The sequence below is a fragment of the Bubalus bubalis genome, chromosome 7, assembly GCF_019923935.1.
Source record: "Bubalus bubalis isolate 160015118507 breed Murrah chromosome 7, NDDB_SH_1, whole genome shotgun sequence".
NCBI classification, from domain to species: domain Eukaryota; kingdom Metazoa; phylum Chordata; class Mammalia; order Artiodactyla; family Bovidae; genus Bubalus; species Bubalus bubalis.
In genome coordinates this window covers 87,503,140-87,530,944 of record NC_059163.1, presented here as the reverse complement: position 1 = coordinate 87,530,944, position 27,805 = coordinate 87,503,140, and the positions used below count along the sequence as shown (strand labels likewise).

At 41.1% G+C, this 27,805-nt stretch overlaps 1 protein-coding gene across 50 annotated transcripts in view; it reads left to right on the top strand.

The window, feature by feature from the left end:
* Positions 1-9,855, top strand: part of ANK2 (ankyrin 2) — a 700,483-nt gene extending 690,628 nt beyond the window's left edge. For 32 of the 50 annotated variants that reach the window (XM_044946103.2, XM_044946112.2, XM_044946098.2 and 29 more), the window contains 6 exons: positions 437-529; positions 1,018-1,101; positions 1,213-1,377; positions 2,383-2,565; positions 3,958-4,049; positions 7,582-9,855. In XM_044946103.2, the coding sequence (XP_044802038.2) occupies positions 437-529; positions 1,018-1,101; positions 1,213-1,377; positions 2,383-2,565; positions 3,958-4,049; positions 7,582-7,765 (801 nt within the window). In that variant the 3' untranslated portion in view covers positions 7,766-9,855. The remainder of the gene's footprint in view (positions 1-436; positions 530-1,017; positions 1,102-1,212; positions 1,378-2,382; positions 2,566-3,957; positions 4,050-7,581) is intronic. The other 18 variants (XM_025290691.3, XM_025290693.3, XM_025290692.3 and 15 more) reach the window with 3 other exon arrangements.
* The last annotated feature ends 17,950 nt before the right edge of the window (positions 9,856-27,805 follow it).

The following is a 27,805-nucleotide window of genomic DNA, read 5'->3' as shown; positions in this document are numbered from 1 at the left end:
AACTTTGACTTCCTGCAGAAAGTTCTGCTACAAGCGTAGGATATTTCTGTGCCTTTGGTGGGTCATTCCAAGCCTGAGCCCAAGAATCAACAGCTCACAAGTGTTTCTTGTGCTGCCCGTGATCTGTGTCTGCATCAGGAGTTGAAGTCCAGGAAGAGTGGGCAAGTTGCTTCTTTCTTCTGATGTACTTTGACAGATGGGTGCTCAGGCCACTCTCAGAATTTCAGATTTTTTTTTTAATTCAGTAAACAAAAGGCTATATTCTTGGTGAAGTCTGAGCCCAGCATGTGCTGTTTTCATCCCTCCTGGTGGCTTTTCCACCAAAGCCTCCACGAATAGAACTTGCAGAAACCAGCGTGAGCTAAAACAGAAACCTGTAGTGAAGAGACATTCCCTAGCATGATAAACAAAAACCCTGCTTCCATGCTTCCACCAGGAGCTAACAGAGGAATTAGGTGAGCTGGAGGCCAGCTCAGATGAGGAGGCGATGGTAACAACCAGGGTTGTCCGCCGACGAGTGATTATTCAGGTACCAGTTGTTCCGTTACTGCACGTCCAGGACACTTCTGTCCCCATAACCCTTTGAGAGTGACCAACCTGGAGTGGAGGGCTTGGCATGCTCCTTAGGTAGTGCATGGCCTTCAGAAAGCAGATCCTTAACCCTCCTAAGTTCTGTTTGTAAAGAAATGCAGCAGTAATGACATCCACAGCCTCCCTCTGAGAGAACGAACAGCAAGAGCAAGATTTAGCATCTCCAGCTCCACCCACCTCACCTCTGGCTGGTCTATTTTTGTTTGTTTGTTTAAGTTTGAGCTAACTTTGGTCAGATTTTCTAGCATGTTATTACCTCTTTTTTTTTTTTTTTTTAAACTTACTGCGTGACAGGATTTGGCATCTCAGCAATGCTTCTCAAAGCTCCTTTAATTTTCTAACCTTCCTTGCATTATAAGCACTTGGGAGTAGTTCTTCAGCACTGATGTCAAACACGGAAGTGACCCTTTTCTCTCAACTGTGTAGGGAGATGATATGCCTGACATACCCCCAGAAACAGTCACAGAAGAAGAATACATCGATGAGCATGGACACACCGTGGTAAAGAAGGTATTATCTTAAGTATCTTAACACGATTGATTCGAGTTTCCTGTCTAAACGTGTATCAGTACCCTGGCACCGTCCCTTAAAAACAAGTTACATGAGTAAAATATCTTCTAGGTTACTAGGAAAATCATTAGGCGGTTCATCTCCTCTGACGGCACAGAGAAAGAAGAGATTACGATGCAGGGAACACCACAGGATTCTATCAGTGTTGATGAAGGGGATGGCTTTTCCAAAGTCATAAAGCGCATTGTGTTGAAGAGTGACACCGAGCAGTCAGAGGTGAGCCCACAACGTCTCCAGAACTGACTTTATGGAGAGGTGTAAAATAGAGCTCACAAGAGATGGACGAGATAGTTTATTCCTGCTGGCCTCACTTCTCCCCTTTATAAGGCAGTCTGTGTTTAGTTACACATTGATTTTTTTTTTTTGTCTTCGTGATTTGGAAAATGTTTAAATAACCACGAGGGAGATTTGTAGCCACTGTACTCATTGTCTTTGGTCCTTTTCATTTCCACTTTCTCATTAATTCAATTGACAGCAGCAGACATCCAAAAGTCAAAATTTAAAAGACAGCAATCCTATTAGCTGGCAAGTGGTAGATTCTAAAAAAAATCTTGTGCAAAGGCACTGGAGTGCCATGCCCAGTCAGCCACCGCAGCCTTCTCTAGGGCACCTTTGATAAATATTGGATTTCTAAACTTCTGCATTTCAGAGTCACTGAAAGCAGGATCCAGAAACTCCCTTGATTTGTAGTTTTATTTCTTCCTGTTTTACTTCCCTCTTTCAGAAGCGTATTTACTCTCTTTGACATGTAATTTGGAACATTCTCACCATCTCGCATCCATTCACATCCTCAGAATTTTATTATTACACACACGAGGTTCTCTAAAAATCTACATTTTCAGTTTCTCATGTCTCTGTGAGTTCCTTCTTTGATGGTTAATTTTGTCTTCATAATGTCAGAACAACCCATTTACACTTGGGAAAAGAGAGTTCATCTGCAGGGCACTGTGTCTGCATTGCACTGAGCAGCCAGTTCCTCAGCCATGAAACTTCCTGACCAACCTCTGTCCAAGCAACGAACTAAGTGGCTGATTTGGTGCTGTGTCTGTATAGTCAGTACATAGATGTTACCAATTGATTGTAGTCTTTTTCTGCTGCTTGTTGACAAAATGCTGTTTTTAAGATACACCATTGTAGCATGTGGGTTTTGGCATAGAAAAATTCATCACTGTTACATTTTCATCATCAGAAACTGTATACTGTGTATCCTTCATTCATCAGGTAACTTTGTCTGAGCCCAGCATTTTGTCCAGTACCTCACAATTTCAGGCTGAACCAGTGGAAGGCCGTAGAGTCAGCAAAGTTGTTAAGACAACTGTGGTCCATGGTGAGAGGATGGAGAAACATCTGGGGGATTCTAGTTTAGCCACTGATCTTCCTTCAGCCAAAGATGACTTTGAAGAGGTATAGAAGCATCATCACTTTGTCTTTATGTGTGTGCTTTGTGTTTGAGAAGAAAATGATTTATCATTGTGTCATTCCATACCTGTACTCATGGAAGGATGCAGAATAATTCAAGAGCGTAGAATTCCTATTTGAATAATGTGTACAGTGAAATAATTTTCCTCAACTTGTGTTCATTTGAGCCACCTGAAGAGTTTTTGAAAATCCATATGACCAGGATTCCCTTCAGCTCATTCTGGATCAGAATCTCCAAAGTTGGGGCATGATGGTACCTCTTGCCTAAAAGTCTCAGAACTGACTTGTACTTCCAATTAGTAAGGGAAAGAATTAGATATTGCCCCTTATTTTTGCTAATGGATATTCTCAGATATTTCCAATGATAAGCATTAAAGAAGATTCAGTTATCTTTCATAACGATAAATAAATCAAGCATTTATAATTAAGTTCTGATTTTCAGTAATTACGAAATGGGTCCACAGCACAGTGATATCCATAAACACTTACTACAATACAAAAATTCCCCAAATTTTGAGAACCAAAACAAATTTTTTAAGTTAGTAGCAAGCTAGTTTGGCAGAAAAACTTAGTGTGAACTGACAAGGAATTGTAATGACTTGGAGTCTTTTTTATTCCTAAAGAATGAATGTTCGTGTTTTACTATTGATATATTAATGGGTGTGATTTCAGGATGCTGTCCCTACCCCAGATGAGATATTAGAATATATAGTGTATACCTCATATTACCTTTCTAAAATCCAAAAAGAAAAAAAACCTGAAATTTGAAATACATCTGGTCCCAAAGATTCAGCTAAGGGCTGGTGGGTGTGTGCAAAATACATCTATGAAACATTCTTTGCTATTGAAACATTTTGAAGTTAAATCTTATGTGTATGCCCTCTTTTATACCCACAGTATGCATTGAGATTATATATGAATGCATTAGGATATTAAGAGCATACTTTATTCATACTACTTTTAGTTCTTCAGATTTGACACCTGGTGAACTTGAACTATCAAAAGAAGAATCACCCGAGTTATACACTTTGGGCTTTATTTTTTTGTTGCTTGTTTTTGCCTCTGGTCGTTATTGATTGTATTTGTCGTTAAAGTCTGCATTGTGGAGAGGAGCAGGGTGAGGCGAGGAGGAAATTAGAACTCAACCAGTATAGGTAGGGACAACTGTAGAGTAGTTGAACCAGTCTCCGTCATGAATGGAAGAAATTTTACAGACCTGTTAAATAAAACTTGATCCTTAGGTCTGCTCCTAAGAACTGCTTTTCTTTATCCTTTCAATATTTTTATATTGACTATCCATTAAGCAGAGTGATAGATTAAGTTAAAGTCTATGGTTTATGATAGACTTTGTCTTGTTCTGTTTTTTCCTTATTTCAGGCTTTGAGTTACACAGGTAGCCACATGAAAGTCTACTCCCCCAGTTTAGTAGAGAATGAAGTCCTGAAGGAGGATGGATCAATAATTAGAAGGTTTGGGTTAGCATGGGGTGATACTTTGCCAACTAACACTTTTTAAAAGTTTTCTAATATTAAGAAAAGATAAATAGAATCCACACATCTACCCTAAAACCCCCTTGGGAGCTACAGACTCACCCTGCATTTTAAGACTTCCATCAAGTGATATATCAGTCACTGTGTCATTCCTGAAGTATTCTCCTGATGCTTTAAAAGTAATACTCAGGTGCTTCCCTGGTGGCTCAGTGGTGAAGAATCCACTTGCCAATGCAGGAGACTTGGGTTCAATCCCTGGTCCAGGAAGATCCCACATACCACGGAAATGAAGAGCCAGCACAGCCATAAATAAACAAACAAAGAAAAAAAAATTTAAGTAATACTAAGACATGATAATGGGAGAAGGCAATGGCACCCCACTCCAGTACTCTTGCCTGGAAAATCCCATGGACGGAGGAGCCTGGTAGGCTGCAGTCCATGGGGTCGCTAAGAGTCGGACACGACTGAGCGACTTCACTTTCACGTTTCACTTTCATGCATTGGAGGAGGAAATGGCAACCCACTCCAGTGTTCTTGCCTGGAGAATCCCAGGGACGGCGGGGCCTGGTGGGCTGCCGTCTAATGGGGTCGCACAGAGTCGGACATGACTGAAGCGACTTAGCAGCAGCAGCAGCAGCAAGACATAATAGTCAGATGACTTTTAGACAGTCACGTCATAGATTTAAGCAAGTCACCAATTTCATTGGGCCAACCATCTCGGATATTCCATTGTAGAATAGAGTTCAGTTCAGTTCAGTCACTCAGTCATGTCCGACTCTTTGCAGCCCCATGAATTGCAGCACGCCAGGTCTCCCTGTCCATCACCAACTCCCAGAGTTCACCCAAACTCATGTCCATTGAGTCGGTGATGCCATCCAGCCATCTCATCCTCTGTGGACCCCTTCTCCTCCTGCCCCCAATCCCTCCCAGAATCAGAGTCTTTTCCAATGAGTCAACTCTTTGCATCAGGTGGCCAAGGTATTGGAGTTTCAGCTTTAGCATCACTCCTTCCAAAGAACACCCAGGACTGATCTCCTTTAGAATGGACTGGTTGGATCTCCTTGCAGTCCAAGGGACTCTCGAGAGTCTTCTCCAACACCACAGTTCAAAAGCATCAGTGTTTCGGTGCTCAGCTTTCTTCACAGTCCAACTCTCACATCCATACATGACCACTGGAAAAACCATAGCCTTGACTAGACAGACCTTTGTTGGCAAAGTAATGTCTCTGCTTTTGAATATGCTATCTAGGTTGGTCATAACTTTCCTTCCAAGGAGTAGGAATCAAATTAAATTGCTCACAGATTAATCTAGCTGAAGGCAACGGCACCCCACTCCAGTACTCTTGCCTGGAAAATCCCATGGGTGGAGGAGCCTGGTAGGCTGCAGTCCATGGGGTCACTAAGAGTCGGACACGACTTCACTTTCACTTTCACTTTCAGCTCAATCTTGGTAAATCTTTCCTTTGATGGGTTTTTGTCTTTAACAAGCTGTTTCATGATTCTGCATGTGAGTGGCAAATAACATGAGCATGAATTTGATACCCATGAAGCTGAATGTACCTAGTGAGGCTGAAACCAGGGACTTTAATAAATTCAGAAAGTATTATAAAAGCAGTAAGCAGCTCATACCTGTGCATATGAACAAGGATTAGCTCTGAGGCTTTCTGGTCTACCCTCATCCCCATTGCTTGTTCGATGTGTAAACTTGGGCACCATTACCTCACTTCTTTCTGGGCTTCTAGCAGTGCCGTGTGTATTAACAAAATGTTCTCAGCTTCTCATTGAAGACACAATGGAAATTGAAGTTACTGCTGTGCTTTTCATTTCAGTGAAAAGAAAAGAAAGATTGTCATTTATAGTACTCTACAAGGCTATTTTTAGCCTGTAGAAGATAATAATTAGAACAGTGAAATTAAAGGTTCTGTCACAATTCCACCCTCCAACCACATGTGAAAAACAGCCCCAGCTGGGAATTTAAGAGAGAGGAATTGCTCACAGAACTTTAAGGATGCTATATAAATTAAAGATAAAGTGCTTTTTATACTCTGAACTTTTACATCTTTTACTCAGTTATGCATATGGGACCACATAAACCACACACACCCTAGCATCATGAGATCTTAAGATGGAATTAGATTGAGACCAGTTCATCCAAAACTCTCAGTGACAGCTGGTGAATTTGAAGCCAGGAATATAGACATCTCAGTCCAGTCCCACAGCTACTTAGTTTATGGAAATCTATTTGTAATCCACAACACTTTATCTTACATGCTGCTGAAGACATTTGATCATACCCACTGCTCCCCTGATAGGCATATAATTCATTCCACTGTTTGAGTCATATATGTAAGTGTATTCATAAACACATTCATTGACATATGTGGACACAAAACACCAAGAAGTGTCCTCTGATAGAAGCTTAACCCCCAACACCAGTGCCCTAAAGGTTTATACCAGATCTTGGTGGCAATAGCAGAAATTTGCATTTTGGATGAAAAAAATATATATGGATGCTGAACAGTTATAAAACAATCTGACTTCAACCACTGGCACCAAATTTGACGTTTTACTCAAGAGGAACAAATGAAAGTTTGCTTGCAGATACAAAATAATTCAGGTAGACTCAAAGGAAAGGGGCGATAAGAGAACACAAGAGAAGGAAGGAGACAAGATGTCCAAAGGTAAGCCGGAAGTGTTTTGATTGAAGTCAGCCATTTTAAAAACCAAGGTGATCTTAACAGATGTGTAGAGATGTCAGAAGGAAGAATAATGCTTAGGGCAGCCCATGGGCAGAACCCTCAGCTTCTTGACACTAGGAATCGGTAAGGAAAATACTGGGTAAAGCTTCAAAAACTGATACTTCCAATGCTGGTATAAAGTTGGTCCCTATGGCCTCATGGTTATAGATTCAAATCCTGAAACCTTTGATTTTTGGCCCTGCTGTATAATAACTGAGTTATTTTTTTTTTATTTGGAGCACTGCTTAAATTCTCTGAGATCCAGTTTCCTTACTTGCTATTTAATAATAGTACCTGGTCCATAAGACATGTTTACCACATATTTGTGGAATGAAGAATTGTATTTACAAGCAGAGAGGGAGCAAATCACAGTATGATCACTTTGCAGTAAGGATGCAGGAAAATAATCATACCAGTATAACAGTACATGGAGATGAAGCAGTGCCCTGATCAAAACAGGCATGAGTGTATGGTTAGTTCTTAAGAGAATCATATGAAAGCATCATTTCATTTATTTGAAATATTTCTTAAAGTATTTTTAAAAAAAATACTCCTTGTTCCAGAATACTTTTTAGAAATCTCATGAGTTATTTAAATAGGAGAGCTGTGTTTAAAAGAAAGAAGTGCAGAGATGGCTGTAGTTGGTAATAGCACAGTACAGAGGTGTCAACAGTAAGTATCACTTTCGTGTCTTAGGTCCGCTCATACCAAAGGTAGTGGCTGCCTTTAGCAGGAAAGAAAGAATGTAACATTCTCTTGTCTGCTTTCCTCCAGGACAACAATGAGTAAAGCTAGAACCCAGAAGAGGGCTGTGGTGAAGGACCAGCAGGGAAAACACATTTACTTGGAGCACCTGGAGGATGTCCCAGAAGCACTAGACCAGGACGACCTCCAGCACGACCTCCAGCAACTCCTTCGGCATTTCTGCAAGGAGGACTCGAAGCAAGAGGCCCAGTGAGGGGCTGCCCAATTCTCACACCAGAAACCACACCTTCACTCAATATGCAACGTCCCGTTTCGTTAGAGGAGTGACCTCACTGGCCTGATTAATGGGATACCCTGACATTTCACTTTTAGCAAACATGCGGCATTTGGTTTGAGTTTTCCCCCATCCTCTTTAACTGTAAGCTAATTTGTGACCAAAGATAGCATCCCTCACTCTGGATGCTGTATCCACTGCTCTGCTGTGTCTGTGCTGACCTGGGACCTGGCCACCTCCATCGTTCTTCTTGGCTTCTGCACAAGCTCCATGAAAATCCATTCAACGGGAGAACTTCACCTGCAGACCTCTTCAAATGATGACACATAGGCATCCTTCCAAGAGATACCCGTGTACGATGTATATAGCTAATGCTCAGACGAACACTATATTAAAATTAAAACCACTGCCTATCATGACTACACTGGGCATCACGGAGTAAAAGGCCTCTAGAGGAATTGCTGAACCATGGTTCATTAAGATATTGCTAACACAATCGAATGATAATACAGTTCTACCACAAAAGAAGCACTTCAGACCTACCATGTCCTTAGAATTTCCAGAGTAGCCCTGGCTCCTAGTTAAAGATGGGTTCATAACCTTGAAGAACTGTCCTAACTAAGCACTTACCGCTGGTGCTGGCCAGCCATGATTTGTGACTCTCCAGCCGTCGTCGAGGGCGGGGAGGCGGGGAGCCGAGGCAACGAGATGAAGCAGTGAGGTGTTGAGTTGCAAGCAGCAGCATCCCACAGCTGTCTAGCATCTTCAGGTCCTTTAGATTTGGGACATGTTGGCAGGGTATTTTAAAAAGCTATAACTACTGTAGTTTTCCAGTTTTCATTGCTGCTTTAGCAAACCACGCTGTCTTATTGGTGGTACTTTCTCCTGGCCACTGCACTGTAGATAATTCATCGGAAACAAGATTTGCCCAACACAAATGGTTGAACTCCTTCACCATGTTGAAGTGGTTTCTTCTTTTTTTTTTCCTCCAGGTTTATATCTTTGCATGTAGCATTTAAGAATCAAACCACAAACCCCTCTTCTAATCACATCGATGGTTTTCATTCTTTTTACCCTCAGCAAGCACTTTTCACTTTTCTGCTAGGTCTGTTTTTTAGCTTGCAGACGAGATTGAGAAATCCTGAAAAATTTGGTTTGGGTTTAAAATTTTTAGTTTATTTATTTGAAATCCGAACTCCCTTGGAAACTCTGAAGTGCATTTGTGCACTTCCCTGTCTGTCTGTTTCAAAGAAGGGACTTTGATCAGCTGAGTGATTTCCATGTCCTATTCCTCATTCCTCTAGTGGTTGAAGCTGTGTAGCATTTTAACATATATATATTCACAAATATATTCATATAAACAGTATACATTTTGAATCAGTTATTTGTTAAAGAAAAGTATATTCAATGAAGATGAAATTTAAAAATTTTAAAAACCAGAGTCTATCCTCCAGGGATTGAACATTTTCCAATTCTATCTGGTCTTTTCCTGTTGTGCAAAAATGACTCATTGTTCCGAATGTCAAAAACAAAGATGACAAACAGTGGTACTTCATCATTTCAAGTAACGTTGCCAAGAGAGAAAATTTCCTGGGAGGGAGGTTTCCCACAAGCCAAATCTCCTAAGCCTCAAATGATACCACTTTTTGGCAATTGGATAGGAAATAAAGCATTCTTTGGCAGCCAAAATGAGTGAGGCCAGTGGTGAACCTTTTCGAGCACACCATGGCCTTCTTGTCCAAACCTTCACTGGAGCTCAAGAAAAGCATTTCTGTTGTGTTATTTGCAGTGCAGATGATGTCTGTGTAACAACATAATGGTTATTCACCATTTTTGTTTTTCTTTTTTGGTTTTGATTTTTGCTGTGTAATCAAAAAACTTGAATACTGTGAGAAGAAGTGAATTTTCAGTTGATGAATCAGCATCTTGTTCCCATGGTGATAACACTAATTGAATATATCTATGAGGGCATGTATTAGTTAACGGAAAAAATACAACACTAACAATACATAGCTGCAATGTGTACAATGGCTGATTTAATTAAATAAAATGTACAAGTGTTAAATGTGGCAACAGTGATTTGTTCTTCTTTATCACTCACCTTTGATTCCAGGAGATTACAGATTAATATTAAAGAGATGAAATAGATGTGAAGCCTGAAGGAAGACACAACTTGCTTTTGTTCTTGTTTGGAAACTGACTATGCTTCATGCCCAACGCTGTTAAGCACTGGGAGAAACAGACTGTATTCTGTCTTGAAAGAATTTTTATTGTTATGCAAAAGGAGAAAAACAATGATTTAGTTGTGGGATCATGAGTAAATGAGAAATGGGAATTTGGGGGCCTGGAAGAGATGAGGAGAGGGGCCATGATCCACCTCTCTTCTATGCGGTCATGGTGCTCAGAGAACGCCTTCTGCCTTTGGGAGTAGCATTTAGCTCTGGGGCTTTACTGTCTCTCATCAACTGAGAGTTAGAAATTAAATGGATCCATTAATGCAAATAAAGAACAGGGCAGGGATGTGCAAAACTGAAATCAGTTGTGTTTGGAGAGTATCTTTGGTTTTGTTTTTGGAAGAAACCCTTTAGTGCTGCTATATTTTTACTGCAAAAACAACAAAGACACAGCTTAACAATTGAGTCAAGTTTTATTTAGTATTTTATGCTTTTTTTTTAATTGAAGTATAATTGCTTTACAATGTTCTGTTACTTTCTGCTGTATGGGAAAGTGAATCAGCTAGGTGTATACATGTATCCTTTCCTTCTTGCACCTCCTTCCCACCACCCCCCACCCCTAGTCCTACCCATCTAGGTCATCACAGAGCACTGAGCCGAGCTTCCTAAGTGTTACAGCAGGTTCCCGCCAGCTATCTAGCTCACACGTGGTAGTGTATATATGTCAATCCTAGCCTCCCAATTTGTCCCACCCTCCCCTTCCCCTAACCCCCTGTCCACATATTCATTCTCTGCATCAGTGGCTCTATTCCTACCCTGGAAATGGGTTCACCTGTACCATTTTTATAGTTTCCACATGCATGCATTAATATACAATGTTTATTTTTCTCTTTCTCACTAACTTCAGTCTAGGTCCATGCACTTCTCTACAAATGACCCCCTTTCATCCCTTTTTCTGGTTGAGCAATATTTCATTGTATATATGTACTATGTCTTCCTCATCCACTCACCTGTCGTTAGATGTTTCGCTTGTTTCATGTCCTGGCTATTGTGAATAGTGTTGCGGTGACATTGGGGTTACATGTGTCTTTTTGGATTATGCCCCAAAAGTTATATGCTCAGTATATATGCCCAGTAGGGGGATTGCTGGGTCTTATGGTAGTTTTATTTTTAGTTTTTAAAGGAACCTCCATATTGTTTTCCATAGTGGCTTTATCAATATGCATTCCCACCAATAGTGCAAGTTCAGTTCAGTCGCTAAGTTGAGTCTGACTCTATGACCCCATGGACTGCAGCATGCCAGGCTTCCCTGTCCATCACCAATTCCCGGAGTCATGTCTGTCAAGTCAATGATGCCATCCAACCATCTCACTCTCTGTCATCCCCTGCTCCTGCCTTCAGTCTTTCCCAGCATCAGGATCATTTCTAATGAGTCAGCTCCTCTGCCTTTTCTAAATCCAGCTTGAACATCTGGAAGGTCTCTGTTCTTGTACTGTTGAAGCCTAGCTTGGAGAATTTTGAGCTCTACATCGTGCAAGAGGGCTCCCTTTTTTCCACATCCTCTCCGGTAATTTATTATTTGTAGCTATTTTGATGATGGCCATTCTGACTGGTCTCAGGTGATATCTGTACTTTTGGTTTGCGTTTCTCTAATAATTAGTGATATTGAGCATCTTTTCATGTGCCTCTTAGCCATCTGTAGGTCTTCTTTAGAGAGATGTCTGTTTAGATCTGCCCATTTTTTGATTGGGCTGTTTGTTTTTTGATATTGAGCTGCATGAGCTGTTTGTATATTTTGGAAATTAACCCTTTGTTAATTGCTTCATTTGCAAATATTTTTTCCCATTCTGAGGGTTGTTTTTCATCTTGTTATGGTTTCCTTTGCTCTGCAAAAGCTTTTACGTTTAATTAGGTCCCACTTGCTTATTTTTGTGTGTATTTTCATTACTCTAGGAGGTTAAAAAAAGATCTTGCTGCTGTTTATGTCAGAGTGTTTTTCCTGTTTTCCTCTAAGAGTTTTATAGTGTCTGGTCTTACATTTAGATCTTTAATCCATTTTGAGTTTATTTGTGTGTGTGGTGTTATGTAGTATTCTAATTCATTCTTTTACACATAGCTGTCCAGTTTTCCCAGCACCATTTATTGACGAGGCTGTCTTTTCTCCATTGTATATCCTTGCCTCCTGTGTCATTGATTAGGTGGCCATAGATGTGTGGGTTTATGTCTAGACTTCTATCCTGTACCATTGATCTGTATTTCTTCTTTTGTGCTGGTACCATACTGTCTTGATTGCTGTAGTTTATAGTATAGTTTAAAGTCAGGGAGCCTGATTCCTCTGTTTTACTCTCTCAAGGTTGCTTTGCCTATTCAGGGTCTTTTGTATTTCCATACAAATTGTAAAATGTTTTATTCTAATTCTGTAAAGAATGTGATTGGTGGTTTGACAGAGATTGCATTGAGTTTCTGCCTTGGGTAATATAATCATTTCACAATATTGATTCTTCCAATCCAAGAACATGGTATATTTCTCCATATGTTTGTCATCTTAGATTTCTTTCATCAGTGTCTTAAAGTTATCTGAGTACAGATCTTTTGCATCCTGATCCTTTATTATTATTATATAGGAATGCAAGAGATTTCTGTGCATTAATTTTGTATCCTGCAACTTTACCAAATTCACTGATTAGTATTAATAATTTTCTGGTGGCATCTTTAGGATTTTCTATTTACTATAGTATCATGTCATCTGCAAATAGAGACAGTTTTACTTCTTCTTTTCCGATTTGGATTCCTTTGGTTTCCTTTTTTCTCTGATTGCCATGGCTAGGACTTCCAAAACTGTGTTGGGAAGAGTAGTGAGACTGGACATCCTTGTCTTGTTCCTGGTATTAGAGGAAATGCTTTCAGTTTTTCACCATTGAAAATGATGTTTGCTTTGGGTTTGTTGTATATGGCTTTTATTATGGAGGAGTAGGAGGACATGGAATTCACATTTCCTCATAACTTAGGGTACCTACCAGATGCTGGTGGGGGACCTTTACACACAAGGGGACAAGAGGGACCCCCAAGTGACCAGATAGAATGTTGGGGGTGGGGAGGGGTGGGGGATAGGACTGGCACCCTTGAGGGGTGGCTTGGGGAGGAGAGGTGTCCCCACACCTGGAGAGGCCCCTCACTGCAAGGGGATCAATGGGGATGGGGATAGACTCTCCAGGATTCAGAAAATCAGGGAAATGCTGTTGGTGTTTCCCCCACCCACTCAGGCCCTGGGGAGCCTGCTAGGGTCCTAAGTCCCACCCTCAACACCCCAGGCCCCGAGGCTAGACCCGCCCCCTCCCTACACCCAACCCTCGCAGCCAAGGCCTTTTCTGGTCCTCTTTTTTTTTTTTCTTTTTGCTGTTGTGGTTCTGTTTTACCTTCCAGTTATTTTCTCATTTCTATTTTTCCTAATATATCTGTTAACTTTATAATTTTAGTTTTTATTCTTTGTTATTGTTCTGCTCCCTTTTGTTCGCCACACTGTGCGGCTTGCGGAAATCTTGGCTCATGACCCCTGAGCTCCTGTGGTGGGAGCACTGAGTACTAACTGCTGGACTGACAGAGCCTCAGATCCCAGAGAATATTAACTGGGGTGAAGTCTTCTGAGGGTCCTCATTTTGGCACCAAGCACAGCTCTGCCCAACTGCCTGCAGAGTCCGGTGCTGGAGGCCTCAGGCCAGATATCCAGTAAGACAGGAACACACACACACACGAATGAGATGACAAAAAAACGTGTTACAGATGAAGGAGCAAGGTAGAAGCCTAAGATCTATTTAAATCTCACCTAGTATGAGATAGAAAGCCCACTGGATCTGGCTTATCTGCCTGGTTGATTTGCAAGATCTTCCAAAATTGAAATACCAGTTATACTTGAAGTATTTCAAAGAAAAAAGAATCAACATTAAAAGAATTTTTTCCAGAGTGGGAGTGGCTGTGTGACTATCCCATGTATTTCATGTGCTGTGCTTTCTATGGACAGGAACTCTGAGCTTCCATTTCCTTGAGCTTGATTAGGAGATTAAAGCATCAGAGAATGTTCAACGTCTTCCCATGTTTAATTATGTGGTTTGCAACCCCAAATAAAAAATGAGCAGTGATTCATGTCACATTTTACAGAAAAATATTTAAAATGTGAAGTTGAGGGGAACCCGCTAGACTGAGGGAAGATTATGCACATCTCACAAATGACTTGAATTAACCATGGATACATGCAGATCACCTATATGCACATCGAAACAGACTTGAATTTAAACTTGACTTGCCCTTGTCATTTATGTCACCATGGAAGTTCTGGGTGTGGGCAAGTAGATATAAGCACACAGTAAAACAGGTAAAGGGAAGCTAAACAAATATTTAATGAGAACCAAAATCATTACAAGATTTTCTTGGTTCACAGAGTAAAGATGGCCTGCTTGTTTTCATTGTGCTATAAAAAAGGCGGTTGGAAAGTCTGTCTTCAGTCATCACGCCCTGTTGAAAAACTACACTGTCCTCCCTTCAGTTAAGGTATGATTTTTATTTCCGATCTAATTAAAACTAGAATTACAATCTTAGAATGAATCACCTATGTAAATATGTAATATAACTTTTTCTCACTCAATATTTAAGAAAATATTTTAAAGACCTTAAGAAAAACCTGCATTCCCATCCAATTCCTGCACACAATTTAAACTATTCTTTTTTTACTATTATATTCAGACTTCCTGGGAAAAATAGAAGTACTCCCTTGTTTTGAATTACTCCATGGGATCAATATACATCAATATATTGATCAATATACTTTATATATCAATACACATCAATATACTTTGGGCTCAGCTGTTATGTATGAGACTTGACAGCAGTATTAAGGTCTCTTCAATCATTGGAAATGTTCAATTCATAAATCCTTGATATGTCTCCGTGGAGCAAAGGTTAAACAGATGACACAAAGGTTAAATAGATGACCGTGAATAAGCCTGGATTGGAATCAGCCTAGCTATGTCAATATTCATGTGACTTTGGGAATAAATAGGTTTATCCACTTGAATACAATTCCCTTATGAGTAAAATGAGAGATAATAATCAGTTATCCCTCATTATCCTCCAGAGATGGTTCCAGAAGCCCCCCATGGACACCAAAACCCACAGATGCTCAAGTCTTTTGTATAAAATTGCCTGATAGAGCCAGCCCTCCAAATCCATGGGTTCTGCATCCAGGGACTCACTGGGCTACAAACTGATCCATAGTTGGTTGAATCCGAAAATGGAGAACCCACATAAGGAGGGCTGACTGTACTTGCCTCAGAATCCTCTCGCCTTACCAGACGCAGGGAAGGACAGCAAGTCCTGCCCCACTCATCACCTTTAATCCAGAAATGCCACCATGTCGTGTGTGTCCTTGGAGGCCATTAGGCAGGGACCCATGTCTGTGACCTGCCACCTCTGTGAGAAGGAGTGAGCCTCTGAGTTGAAACTGAAAGTGGGAGCCCTCTAGGTTAGAAAATAAAGTTTAGCCACTTCCTCCCAGAGACTCACTGGACATGCTTGTCAATTAAGCCTTTGATTTACTTCCCTTCTTAGGAAGGATTCTTCAGGATCTCTTTGTTTCTCATCAGGTCCTTAGAGCACAGTTCTAGTTTCCAATCCTTTTTCAAACTTCCCACACATACTCTATTGGTGATTTTCTTTCTTTCCTTTTTTTTTTTCTTTTCACTTTCAAAACTGCAGAATTGGATAAAACTCCTCAAATTCTCCTAGGTCCAACTTAGCTGCTGTAGAGAGAAGTGCTGGCAGGGGCCTGAGCTGGACCAGAGGCGGGTCTGAACACAACAGCTGTCTTCGTGGTTGTGCAGAAACAATTGAGTTATAACGTCAGCATGAAATCCTCATCCTGCCGGTTTTTTCCGGGCGTTGAACTCAGACCTCCTTTAAGCCATGATGTAGGCAGGGTTGGCATGACTCCAGTGTAGCAGCAACTTCTGCATGATTGGCCTTGTGTGCATTTTCTGAGTGACTCCTAAATGTTTGATACCTTAAAGATCCACCTCTCCAACCATACTGTGTCACTCAAAGCACCAGAGGGACAATTTGGAGCATCTGTTGTTCCAAAGATGCAGTTACTGTTTAGACTGGTGTGTTCGTTTCCTAGGACTATGATAAAAGAACACCACATATTAGAGGGCTTGAAAAGCAGACGTGTTTTCTGGCAGCTCTGGAGGGCAGGAATCAGGTCCAGATGTTGGCAGACTAGCTTCTCTTCTCTCTCTGTTTGCCGCCTTCTCACTGCATCTTCACAGTTTCTTTCTTCTGTGTGGAGGTAGCCTGGCATCTCTTTATGTGTCCAAATGCCATCTTACAGCACACCAGTCAGATTCAGCTGGGCCAACTATAGTGGCCTCATTTTAAACAAGTCACCTCTTTCAAGGCCCTGTTTCCAACTACAGTTACATTTTGAAGTACTGGAGCTTAACGCTTAATTATAATCCAGTGTGAATTTTGGGGGCATACAATTCCAATCACAACAATTGGGTTTAGTCTACTTTAGAAGTACAAACATCTACTTCTGCTTTATTGACTACCCTAAAGCCTTTGACTGCGTGGATCACAACCAACTATGCAAAATTCTTAAAGAGATGGGAATACCAGACCACTTACCTGCCTCCTGAGAAATCTATATGCAGGTCAAGAAGTAACAGTCAGAACCCGACCTGGAACAACAGACTGGTTCCAAATTGGGAATACATCAAGGCTGTATATCGTTACCCTGCTTATTTAACTTATATGCAAAGTACATCATGTGAAAAGCTGGCTGGATGAAGCACAGGCTGGAATCAAGATTGCCGGGAGAAATATCAATAACCTCAGATACGCAGATGATACTACCCTTATGGCAGAAAGTGAAGAAGAACTAAAGAGCCTCTTGATGAAAGTGAAAGAGGAGAGTGAAAAAGCTGGCTTAAAACTCAATGTTCAGAAAACTAAGATCATGGCATCCGATCCCATCACTTCATGGCAAATAGATGGGGAAACAATGGAAACAGTGACAGACTTTATATTCTTGGGCTCCAAAATCACTGCAGATGGTGACCGCAGCCATGAAATTAAAAGACGCTTACTCCTTGGGACAAAAGCTATGACAAATCTAGACAGCATATTAAAAAGCAGAAATGTTACTTTGCCAACAGAAGTCCATGTAGTCAAGGCTATGGTTTTTCCAGTAGTCATGTACGGATGTGAGAGTTGGACCATGAAGAAAGCTGAGCACTGAAGAATTGATGCTTTTGAACTGTGGTGTTGGAGAAGACTCTTGAGAGTCCCTTGGACTGCAAGGAGATCCAACCAGTCCATCCTAAAGAAGTCAGTCCTGAATATTCACTGGAAGGCCTGATGCTGAAGCTGAAACTCCAATATTTTGGCCACCTGATGCAAAGAGCTGACTCATTGGAAAAGACCCTGATGCTGGGAAAGATTGAAGACAGGAGGAGAAGGTGATGACAGAGGATGAGACAGTTGGATGGCATCACTAACTCAATGGACATGAGTTTGAGCAAGCTCCAGGAGTTGGTGATAGACAGGGAGGCCTGGCGTGCTGCAGTCCATGGGGTTTCAAAGAGTTGGACATGACAGAGTGACTGAACTGAACTGAAAGTCCATTGGGTATTTTTAGTGGGAAAGGGTTTAATGCAGGGAATTAGTTACTTATACAAATGTTGGAAGGCAGTGAAGTTGATGCTACTTTAAAGAAATTCATAGGTGCAGAAATCAGAACTTCAGCCACTGACAGGTTCAGCTCTTTGCAGTAAGTGTGGGCTGCTTAAGAGAAGGCCTGGACGTGAGTGCAGAAAACCCTTCCTCTGTCTTCTGCCAAAGCCCAGCTGCTCCTTGACAAATAAACTTTTCCTTCTCTTTCTCTTTCAGACATCAGATGAACACGTATCATTGGCAGAATCTATCACACAACACGACTAGAAAGGGGGTGCCAAGAAATAGAGTTCTGAGGATCTTCCCCCAGCCTGAAAGGAAGACTGTAGAGTGGAAATGATGCTGAGTTAGCAACAAGCAGAGGGGCTGAGCCACAGAGTAATCGTCTTCCTCCATCCACTCATTCCTGCATTCAAGCCCTATTCTGTTCCAGGCATTGTGCTAAGTCCTCACAGTAGATGCAGGCCAAGACAATCATGAGCTTTTCAATTGACAGTCACCATTGAAAGTGGCTTTGAAACTTCTTTAATCTCTAGCAAAACCTATGAAGTAGATACGGCTGAGGAAACTGAGGGGCAGGGAGGCTGGGTAATTCACTCAAGACCAGGCAGTTAAAAAACAGCAAAGTTGGGATAAAAATCCAAGCAATGACTCCAACAGTAACCATGCTCCATCTTCAAAGGACACAGTCTCTACCCCTTGAGTTTATAATCTTGCAGTAGATATGGAACCATTAATTTGACAAATAATTAAAAATTAATTTTCTTCTAGAGAAATATCTTGTTCCTTATTTATAAGGAAATCAGCCCTGTTCAGTACCATCCTCATTTCTGCTCTTCTGCAAAGTCTCTCTCTTTCTCTTAAAGTCTACTTTCTCTTTCTCATCTACTTCACACTCAGCTGATGACCTTGACTCTGGTGGATAAGAGAGTAGATGTTAATGGGCATTCATTACTTCAATTCTGTAATAGGGTTCTACAGAGAAACAGAAACTATAAGATGTATGCACAAATAGAAACTAATTATAATGAATTGGCACATATGACTTTAGAAGCTGAGAAGTCTCACAATCTGCAGTCAGCAAGCTGAGATCCAGGACGGTGTATTTCTAGTCCAAGAGCCAACAGGCTCCAAATCGAAGAGGCAATGTCTCAGTCCAAGTCTGAAGGCAGGAAAAGACCAATGTCCCACCTCAAGGCAGTCAGGCAGCAGACAGTGTCTCCTACTTAAGGTAGAGTCAGCCTTTGTGTTCTGGGCTGGCCTCCAACTGCGTGGGTGAGGCCCACCCACACTGGAGAGGGCAGTTGGCTTTACCCAAATTGATGACCAATTCAAAGGTTAATCGCATCTGAAAGGACTCTCACAGACACTCAGAACAATGCTTGACCAGGTATCTACCACCCAGGACCTGGTCGAGTTGACAAAAAGTTAACCATCACAAATGCTTTTCCCATTCCTACCTCCCAAATTACTCGTGCTCACTTGCACACAAGCCCTCACGGACCTCCGCAGCCATGCTCTCCACTGGCTCTGTCCAACAGAGGCACACACGCAGCTCTTTCCCAGTTTCTGAAAGTCATCCTCCAACCCCAACAACCAATTCTCTTTCTGTATTTCCCCACATATGTTCCCTAGTTTCCTCTTTCACTATCCTCAAGTCCGGCTTCAAAAAATATCTACAAACTTAATGGATTAGAAACTATGTGTCTAAGCAGAGGTCACAGGAAAACTGAAAGCCTCAAACCAGGGGACGTAATTCTTCCGCCTAGAACTGCCAGATAGGAAAACAACGTATGGATTGTCTGGGCAAAGAAAAGAGCTAGTTAGACCTGTGGCAAACCTACAGTTTGCCACATGTTATATATATTGAGATATTACAATAGAAAAAAGTAAAAATACAAAATATATCCGAGCTGTCTTTTGAAACAATAATACAGAATTGCCACTAACATAAATAAGAAGTCAAAGAAAAAGCAGAAATGCGCAGTGTTAAGAAAGAGAATGGATGAATGTGATATTGTGATTTATAGTAAGAAATATGTTCAATCTTCATCTGTTTCTGGCACAGAGCTCCCCAAACCTTGGGAATTTCCTGAAGGACAAGAGCAATGGGAGCATCTTTTGTTATAATATTTGGTAGCAGTTCCTCAAATGGCTTCAGAGCCATAAACATGAAATGGATGTCTTGTTATTCTCAACAAGCCCTTTCCACCACACCTGAGTTTAGATTAATGAGGTGACTTTTGCAAAGTACCTAAGGATGGGGGCTGGTTGTCAGGGGAACCAACCGTGAATATTGTTGCTTAGGTGCTAAGTCATGTCTGACTCTTTTGCAACCCCATGGACTGTAGCCCACCAGGCTGCTCTGTCCATGGGTTGAGTAGAGAGGTGGAATACTCAGTCCCACCCTAAGATTTCCAGGGAGAAGCGAGGGGCTGGAGGTTAAATGAGTTACCAACAGCCAGTGATTTAGTCACTCATGCCTGTGTAGTGAAGCCTCCATAAAAAGCCAAAGGAAGGGGTTTGGAGAGTTTCTTGGTGGGTGAATGATGTGGGGAGAGTGGGCACCAGGAAGAGAGGGCATGGAGGCTCTGTGTCCCTTCCCACACCTCGCCCCATCCTGCTCTATCCTCTGGCGGAGCCTGAGTTGTGTCCTTTTATAATAAACCAGTGGCCTAGAAAGTAAAATGTTTGTCTGAGTTCTGTAAGCCACTCTGGCAACTTAATCGAACAGAACAAGGGGCTTGTTGGAGCCTCTATAGCTGGTTGGTCAGAAGCAGAGGGAACAACTTGAGCTTTTGACTGGTGTCTGCCGTGAGGGCAGAGAGGGTGGGTGTATGGGAGAGAACAGTCTCATAAGACAGGGATCTCAACCTGTGGGGTCTGATAGGGCCTCTGGGTAGGAATAGTGTCAGAATTGACCCCATCCAACTGGTGTTGGCGGATTGCATCCTAAGTGTGGGGAATCCCTTCAACACACACACACACACGAATTGGGAACACAATCCCTTTAGGAAGAAATATTATTTCCCAGGGAGGAAATAATGATAAAAAAAAATAGTACCTAATTTTATGAAAGTAAATGTAGAAACCTGAATAAAAGAGATGATTTTGTTTAAAAATTGACTGCAGAAGAGATAGTAATGGTAAACCCCAAAGGGATGGTTCATTTTATCTGTCAATTTGCCTGTGGTAATGGGTGCTCAGAGAGCTGCTACAACATGACATCTGGGTATCTGTGCAGCTGTTGGTAGTAGGGCATTTGATGGGTAGACGAAGTGGCATTTGATAAGGAGACCCCGCCTCATCCATGCAGGTGAGGATCATCCATTCCATTAAGGCTTGAACAGAACGAAAGGCAGAGAAAGGGTGAGTTTGCTTTAGCGGGGCGTTTATCTTCTGCTCTTAGACATCAGTCCTCCTGGCTCTGGGGCTTTGGGACTTGGGCCATACCTTACACAATGGACCCCCTGGTTCTTGGGCCTTTGGGTTTGGACTGGAGCCCCACTGCTGGCTTCCAATGGCTTCCAGCTTGCAGACAGCAGACCTCAGCCTCCATAACTGGTAAGTCAACTCCTCACAGTAAATCTCGTTCTGTCGCAAAGGTATCGGACACAAGAGGATGGTCACCTCCCAGGTCTCAGGTGAGTCTCCAGGAGGGCCACCCAGTGAGGGGCTTTCGCAAGAGTGAATTCAAGAGCGAGTGAAGTGAAAGCAGTTCTGTGCAGAGAAATGACATTCGTAGATAGAATGAGGTCCAAGTCAGAAGGCGAGAGCGGCCTGGGATAAGGGGGCAGTTAGCTTAATGGGCTGGGTAATTTCATAGGCTAGAAAATGGGAGGATTATTCCAGTTATTCTGGGGAAGCGGAGAGGATTTCCAAGGATTGGGCCACCACCTACTTCACGGTTTTTTATGGTCAGCCTGGGAGCTGTCATGGCACCTGTGGGTGTGTCATTTACAGGCTAACTAATGTGCTACAATGAGCATACAGTGAGGCTCAAGATCCCCTGGAAGCTGAATTTTTCACCATCTTGAGTCCAGTTGGTTCTAACCAGTTTATGTCGTATCTGCCATGGCTGTGTCATTTTTTTAAAGGTTGTACCCTGCCTCCTTCTCTCCTGTCTGATTTTTATTTATATATATCCAATTGGTTCTGTTTCTCAGGAGAACACTGATTAACACACCCAACAATCATGAAAGAAATCAAGAAAATAGCCAAAGATTTGACCCCACAAGAAAGCTTTAGATCATCGTGGTGTCCCCAATGGATTATACTACGTTTTCAGTAAACAGATAATTCCAATACCGTTTTAACTGCCACAGGGCCCTGGGAGAAAAGAAAATTTCCCATGACTATTATTTTTTTTTAACAAAGCATGTATATCTTTGGACAAAATGCAACCAAAAAAAAAAAAATCCAAAATAACAACAAATAAACCTCATAGACCAGTTTTACTAAGGCATAACTGAAATGGCAACCCACTACAGTGTTCTTGCCTGGAGAATCCCAGAGACAGGAGAGCCTGGTGGGCTGCTGTCTATGGGGTCGCACAGAGTCGGACACGACTGAAGTGACTTAGCAACTTAGCAGCAGCAACTATGCAAAAATCACAAAATAACAAACGTAATTTGGCACATACTTTTAAAAATAATAAACTGTGACCAAGTGGCTTCATTCCAAGACAAAAGTGGCTCATTGCTAATAGCTCTTAATATACTGCTCATGTTCTATGTGCTCAGTCATGTCCAACTCTCTGTGGTCCCATGGGCTGCAGCTCATCAGGCTCCGTTAATGAATTCCCTGGCAAGAATACTGGAGTGGATCGCAGTTTCCTACTCCAAGGGATCTTCCCAACCCAGGGATTGAACTCATCTCTCCTGCATTGGCAGGCAGATTCTTTTCCACTAGGGCCACCCCTGGGAAGAACTGACTTATTGGGAAAGACCCTGATGCTGGGAAAGATTGAAGGCAAAAGGCGAGTGGGGTAGAAGAGGATGAGATGGTTGGATAGCATTGCTGACTCAATGGACCTGAGTTTGAGCAGAGATAGTGGGAGATAGTGAAGGGAGATAGTGAAGGACAGGGAAGCCTGGCGTGCTGCAGTCTGAGTCAGATATGACCTAGAAACTGAGCAACAATAACAACAGTGCTTCCCAAGTGGTGAAGTGCTCTTCCTGAGGGTTCTGAGGTCAAGAGCGAGTTTTACAGAGCATTACAGGAGGCAAATCAGGAGAAAGGCATGACTGGCAAGGAGGTCGAGGATTTCCTTATAAGGCTGCTGCTGCTGCTGCTAAGTCGCTTCAGTCTTGTCCGACTCTGTGCGACCCCATAGACGGCAGCCCACCAGACTCCCCTGTCCCTGGGATTCTCCAGGCAAGAACACTGGAGTGGGTTGCCATTTCCTTCTCCAATGAGCTAGGTGAGCCACCTGAAGCCAAGTTGGAGGGTTGTGATTGGTAGCCATTCCCTTCTCCAGGGACATCTTCCCAACCCAGGGATCGAACCCACATCTGCATCAGCAGGCAGATTCTTCACCATGAAGCCACCTGAGGAGCCCCTTGCAAGCAAACCAAAGCTAACTTTTGAGGGTTGTGATTGGTATATTAGCTTTCCTTGACAGTAAGGTGTTTCCTGGAAGTGTGGACTGACTGAGATTTGCGACATGGCTCAGACCACTGGGGCAGCCTCCACTCTCTGGGTCCCAGTGTACAAATTTCCTTTATCACCAGTGAAAGCATTTTTTTCTCTTTTCTTCCCCTCAACCCCCAAGGCTTTTTTTAATGATATTTTTAAAAAATTGACCTGTCATACAACCTAGATAGCATATTCAAAAGCAGAGACATTACTTTGGCAACAAAGGTCTGTCTAGTCAAGGCTATGGTTTTTCCTGTGGTCATGTATGGATGTGAGAGTTGGACTGTGAGGAAGGCTGAGCGCTGAAGAATTGATGCTTTTGAACTGTGGTGTTGGAGAAGACTCTTGAGAGTCCCTTGGACTGCAAGGAGATCCAACCAGTCCATTCTGAAGGAGATCAGCCCTGGGATTTCTTTGGAAGGAATGATGCTAAAGCTGAAACTCCAGTACTTTGGCCACCTCATCCGAAGAGTTGACTCATTAGAAAAGACTCTGATCTGGGAGGGATTGGGGGCAGGAGGAGAAGGGGACGACAGAGGATGAGATGGCTGGATGGCATCACTGACTGGATGGACGTGAGTCTGAGTGAACTCCGGGAGTTGGTGCTGGACAGGGAGGCCTGGCATGCTGCGATTCATGGGGTCGCAAAGAGTCGGACACGACTGAGCGACTGAACTGAACTGGTGTACAATGCTATATAAGTTTCAGATGTACAATATAGTGATTCACAATTTTAAAGGTTATATTCCATTTTAGTTATTATAAAATAATTGCGTTAGTCTCCATCTGTACAATATATCCTTGTAACTTAATATTTTTAAAATTTATTTTGGACTGTGTTTGGTCTTCGATGCTGTGGGGCTTTTCTCAGGTTGTGGCAGGTGGAGGCTACTCTCTAGCTGCCCTGTGCAGGATTCTCACTGCAGTGGCTTCTCTTGTTGCAGAGCATGAGCTCTAGGGTACTTGGGCTTAGTACTTGTGGCACGTGGGCTCAGTACTTGTGGCACGTGGGCTCTAGAGCGCAAGCTCAATGGTTGTGGTGCACAGGCTTGGCTGCTCTGTGGCATGTGGGATCTTCCCAGATCAGGGATTGAACCCATGTCTCCTACATTGACAGGCAGATTCGTTACCTCTGAGCCACTAGGGAAGACCTATAGCTTAATTAAGACCTTAAGACCTATAGACTTATACCTAATAGTTGTACCTCTTAATCCCATCTTGTCCCTCCTCCCTTCCCTCTCCCCACCATAACAGTTTGTTCTCTATGTCTATGATCTGCTTCTATTTTGTTTTATTCACTACTGTGTATTTTTTTAGATTCCACATACAAGTGATATCATACAGTCTTTGTCTTTCTCTGTCAGAATTATTTCACTCAGCATAATACCCTCCAAGTGTATCCATGTTGCTGCAAATGACAAAATTTCATTGAAAACATACATTTTTCATTTGTATCCAAGCTTGTCTCTCTGTAAGATGATGTCATGTATGGAATATTTATGAATCCTCACATGTAAAAGTTTCGATATTAATACATTCATTAAGTTATTTAAAGCATAAGAACAGAAAAAATGTGCAGCAAATTTTGTTAAGTATGTAATGCAAATAGAAAGAACTCACTTATGTTCTTCACAAATGATGCTGCAATTTTAAGCAAAATTTGTGCCTCATAGAAAATAACTTTTATTTCATTGCACAAGCTGATTTTTTATTTTTTATTTTTTTTGATTAAAAAAATATATATATGTTAAGAGCACAAAGGGGACACACCAAAATTCATCTTGTTTAATGTTGAACATTGGGAATATTCCTATTTTAAAACTGTGAACAAGACAAAAAGTCCATTATTTCCATTACTTCTTGATCAATTCTGGGTAGTATTAATGCAAATTCAAATGAAAAACAAAGAAATTAAAGCATAAAAGTTGGAAAAGAAGAAAAAAAAATTACCAACTTATGCAGATAATATATTTGTGAAACCAGAAAAACAGAGAAACTGAAAGAAAATTAGTCAACAATTTTGTCACTTTTTTCAAAATTAACATAAAAAAGTCCATTACTTTCTTTAACATAGAAAATCTCCAGATTAAAAATAAAAGTGAAAGAAATAGTAAATTTAATTTATAATAGCAACAAAAATGATTAAAATGCCTAATTATAAATTTAACAAGAAATCTACAGAACCTATTAAAAATGTTTTAAAGGCTTTACTTAAATAATTGGATACATATAAACTGTCTTGTATATAATTATAAAATATTGTAAAGGTGTCAGTTTTCCATTAATTTGTTTCCTAATATTATTACAATAAAATTTCTTGTAGAATTTTATTTTAATTTGAGTTTGTACGACAAAAATCAAGCATGTGAAATTAACCAAGATTCTAGGGGTTAAAAAAAAGAAATGTCTATAGAAAGGTAGACCTACTAGATGCTAAAATGTATTTTAATACATTCTAAAATACTTTAATATTTCTTTTTAGAAGTGGTAATAGTCTACGACTTCTAAAATAGTGTATTATTTGTGTAGCAAGTGACAGCAAGAGCAATGAAATAGCATGGGGAATCCAGAAAGAGAAATTGATCACCCCCAAAATTGAAATTTTGTATATGATCAATGTCGCCTTTCAAATCAGCCAGAAAAGAGCAGATTATTCTATATAGTGTTAAGTCAAATGACTCATTATTTAGGGGAGGAAAAAAGCTAAATTCCTATTTGTTTGCTTCACAAAAACAAATTAGAGATAGCTCGATTATTTAAATGCCAAAAGTTTTTTAAAAGAAACCATAAAGATAATAAAAGAAAGTGATAGCAAAAAAAGAAAAAAATCACCTTAAATAAAAAAGATCCTTGTAGACAAGAAAAAAACTCAGAAGCTTAGGTGAAACAAAACCCATACATTTGACTGTATAAATATCTAAATTTTCTATGCAGGAAAAATATTATAAGCAAAATTAAAAGATAGATGGAAAAGTATGACTTCACTCATTGTGAATTCATAATGAGTTTCTCATTATGAATGTGAAACGTGCGCACATTATGAATGTGATATGTGTGGTCTCATAAAGAGACCACACATATCAACAACCTAATATGAAAACAGAAAAGAATATGGAGAGACTTCACACAGGCACAGGAAAAAATTCAAATAACTTGTTTACCTGAGAAAAAAGCCCCATCTGGCCTACAATTAAACATCATAAATTAAAACAATAAGATGCTGTTTTTAAACCAATTTGGACACACTTAGAATTTTCATTGGGCTTCCCTGGTGGCTCAGATAGTAAAGAATCTGCCTGCAATTCAGGAGACCTAGGTTCGATCCCTGGGTAGGGAAGATCCCCTGGAGGAGGGCATGGCAACCCACTCCAGTATTCTTGCCTGGAGAATCCCCATGGACAGAGGGCCTGGTGGGGTCCATGGGGTCACAAAGAGTCTGACATGACTGAACGAGTAACCAACCACAGCACAGAATTTTCATTAAGGCCTAGTATTAGCCTAGGTCTTAAGACCTAAAATTAGACCTAGTATTCCAAGTGTGGAAACATGGGGCTCTTATATGCCAGTGGAAATGAAAAATAATTTACAAAGCAATGCCTTTCAGGATTAAATATGTACAAATCCTTTGACTCGACAGTGTTACCTTAAGGAATTTATTGATGGTCTCCATGGGAAAGGAAAATACTACACTTAAAAAAAAACAAAACAGGAGACAAATTTTATATCCATAATAGGATACATATTGGAAGAGTATGTAGCTGTTATCTTCAAGGATGTCTTTCATGAGTAAGTAAAGTCCAGAGGAAGGGGAAGGTTAATCGTATGCCCACATCTGTGTAGAACTTAATTTATATGTGTTGGTGTGAGTGGGTGATTTTCCCAGGTTGTATGCACAGGAGACTAACCTAGCTTCTGGCTGTGTTTAACTTCTTTCTTCTTTTTCTAAAAACCACCTGCTGTTTGAGAGAGAGGATCCAGTCATTGTACAGGGAATTAAGCCCACATAGAAATAGATAGTATTCCCTAGTGGCTCAGCTGGTAAAGAATCTGCCTGCAATGCGGGAGACCAGGGTTTGATCCCTGGGTTGGGAAGATCCCCTGGAGAAAGGAAAGGCTATCCATGCCAGTATTCTGGCCTGGAGAATTCCATGGACTGCATAGTCCATGGAGTTGCAAAGAGTCAGACATGACAGAGCTACTTTCATTTACTTACTTGTGTGTATTAAACACATTTTTGACTTACAATATTTTCAACTAACGATGGGTTTGTCAGCAAGTTAACCCCATTGTAAGCTGAGGGCAGTCTGTATACAAAAGAGGAATAATCTTTTACGTGTGTGGAAGAATTTTAACTACTTATAAACATAATAAAACATCTAGTAATTTTAACTCTCATTTTATTATAGAGACCATGTATAGAGACTTTGGTCCATGCCTGTGGAGCTCTCTACAAAAAAGTTCTTGCTATAGGGTCAACCTTGAACAA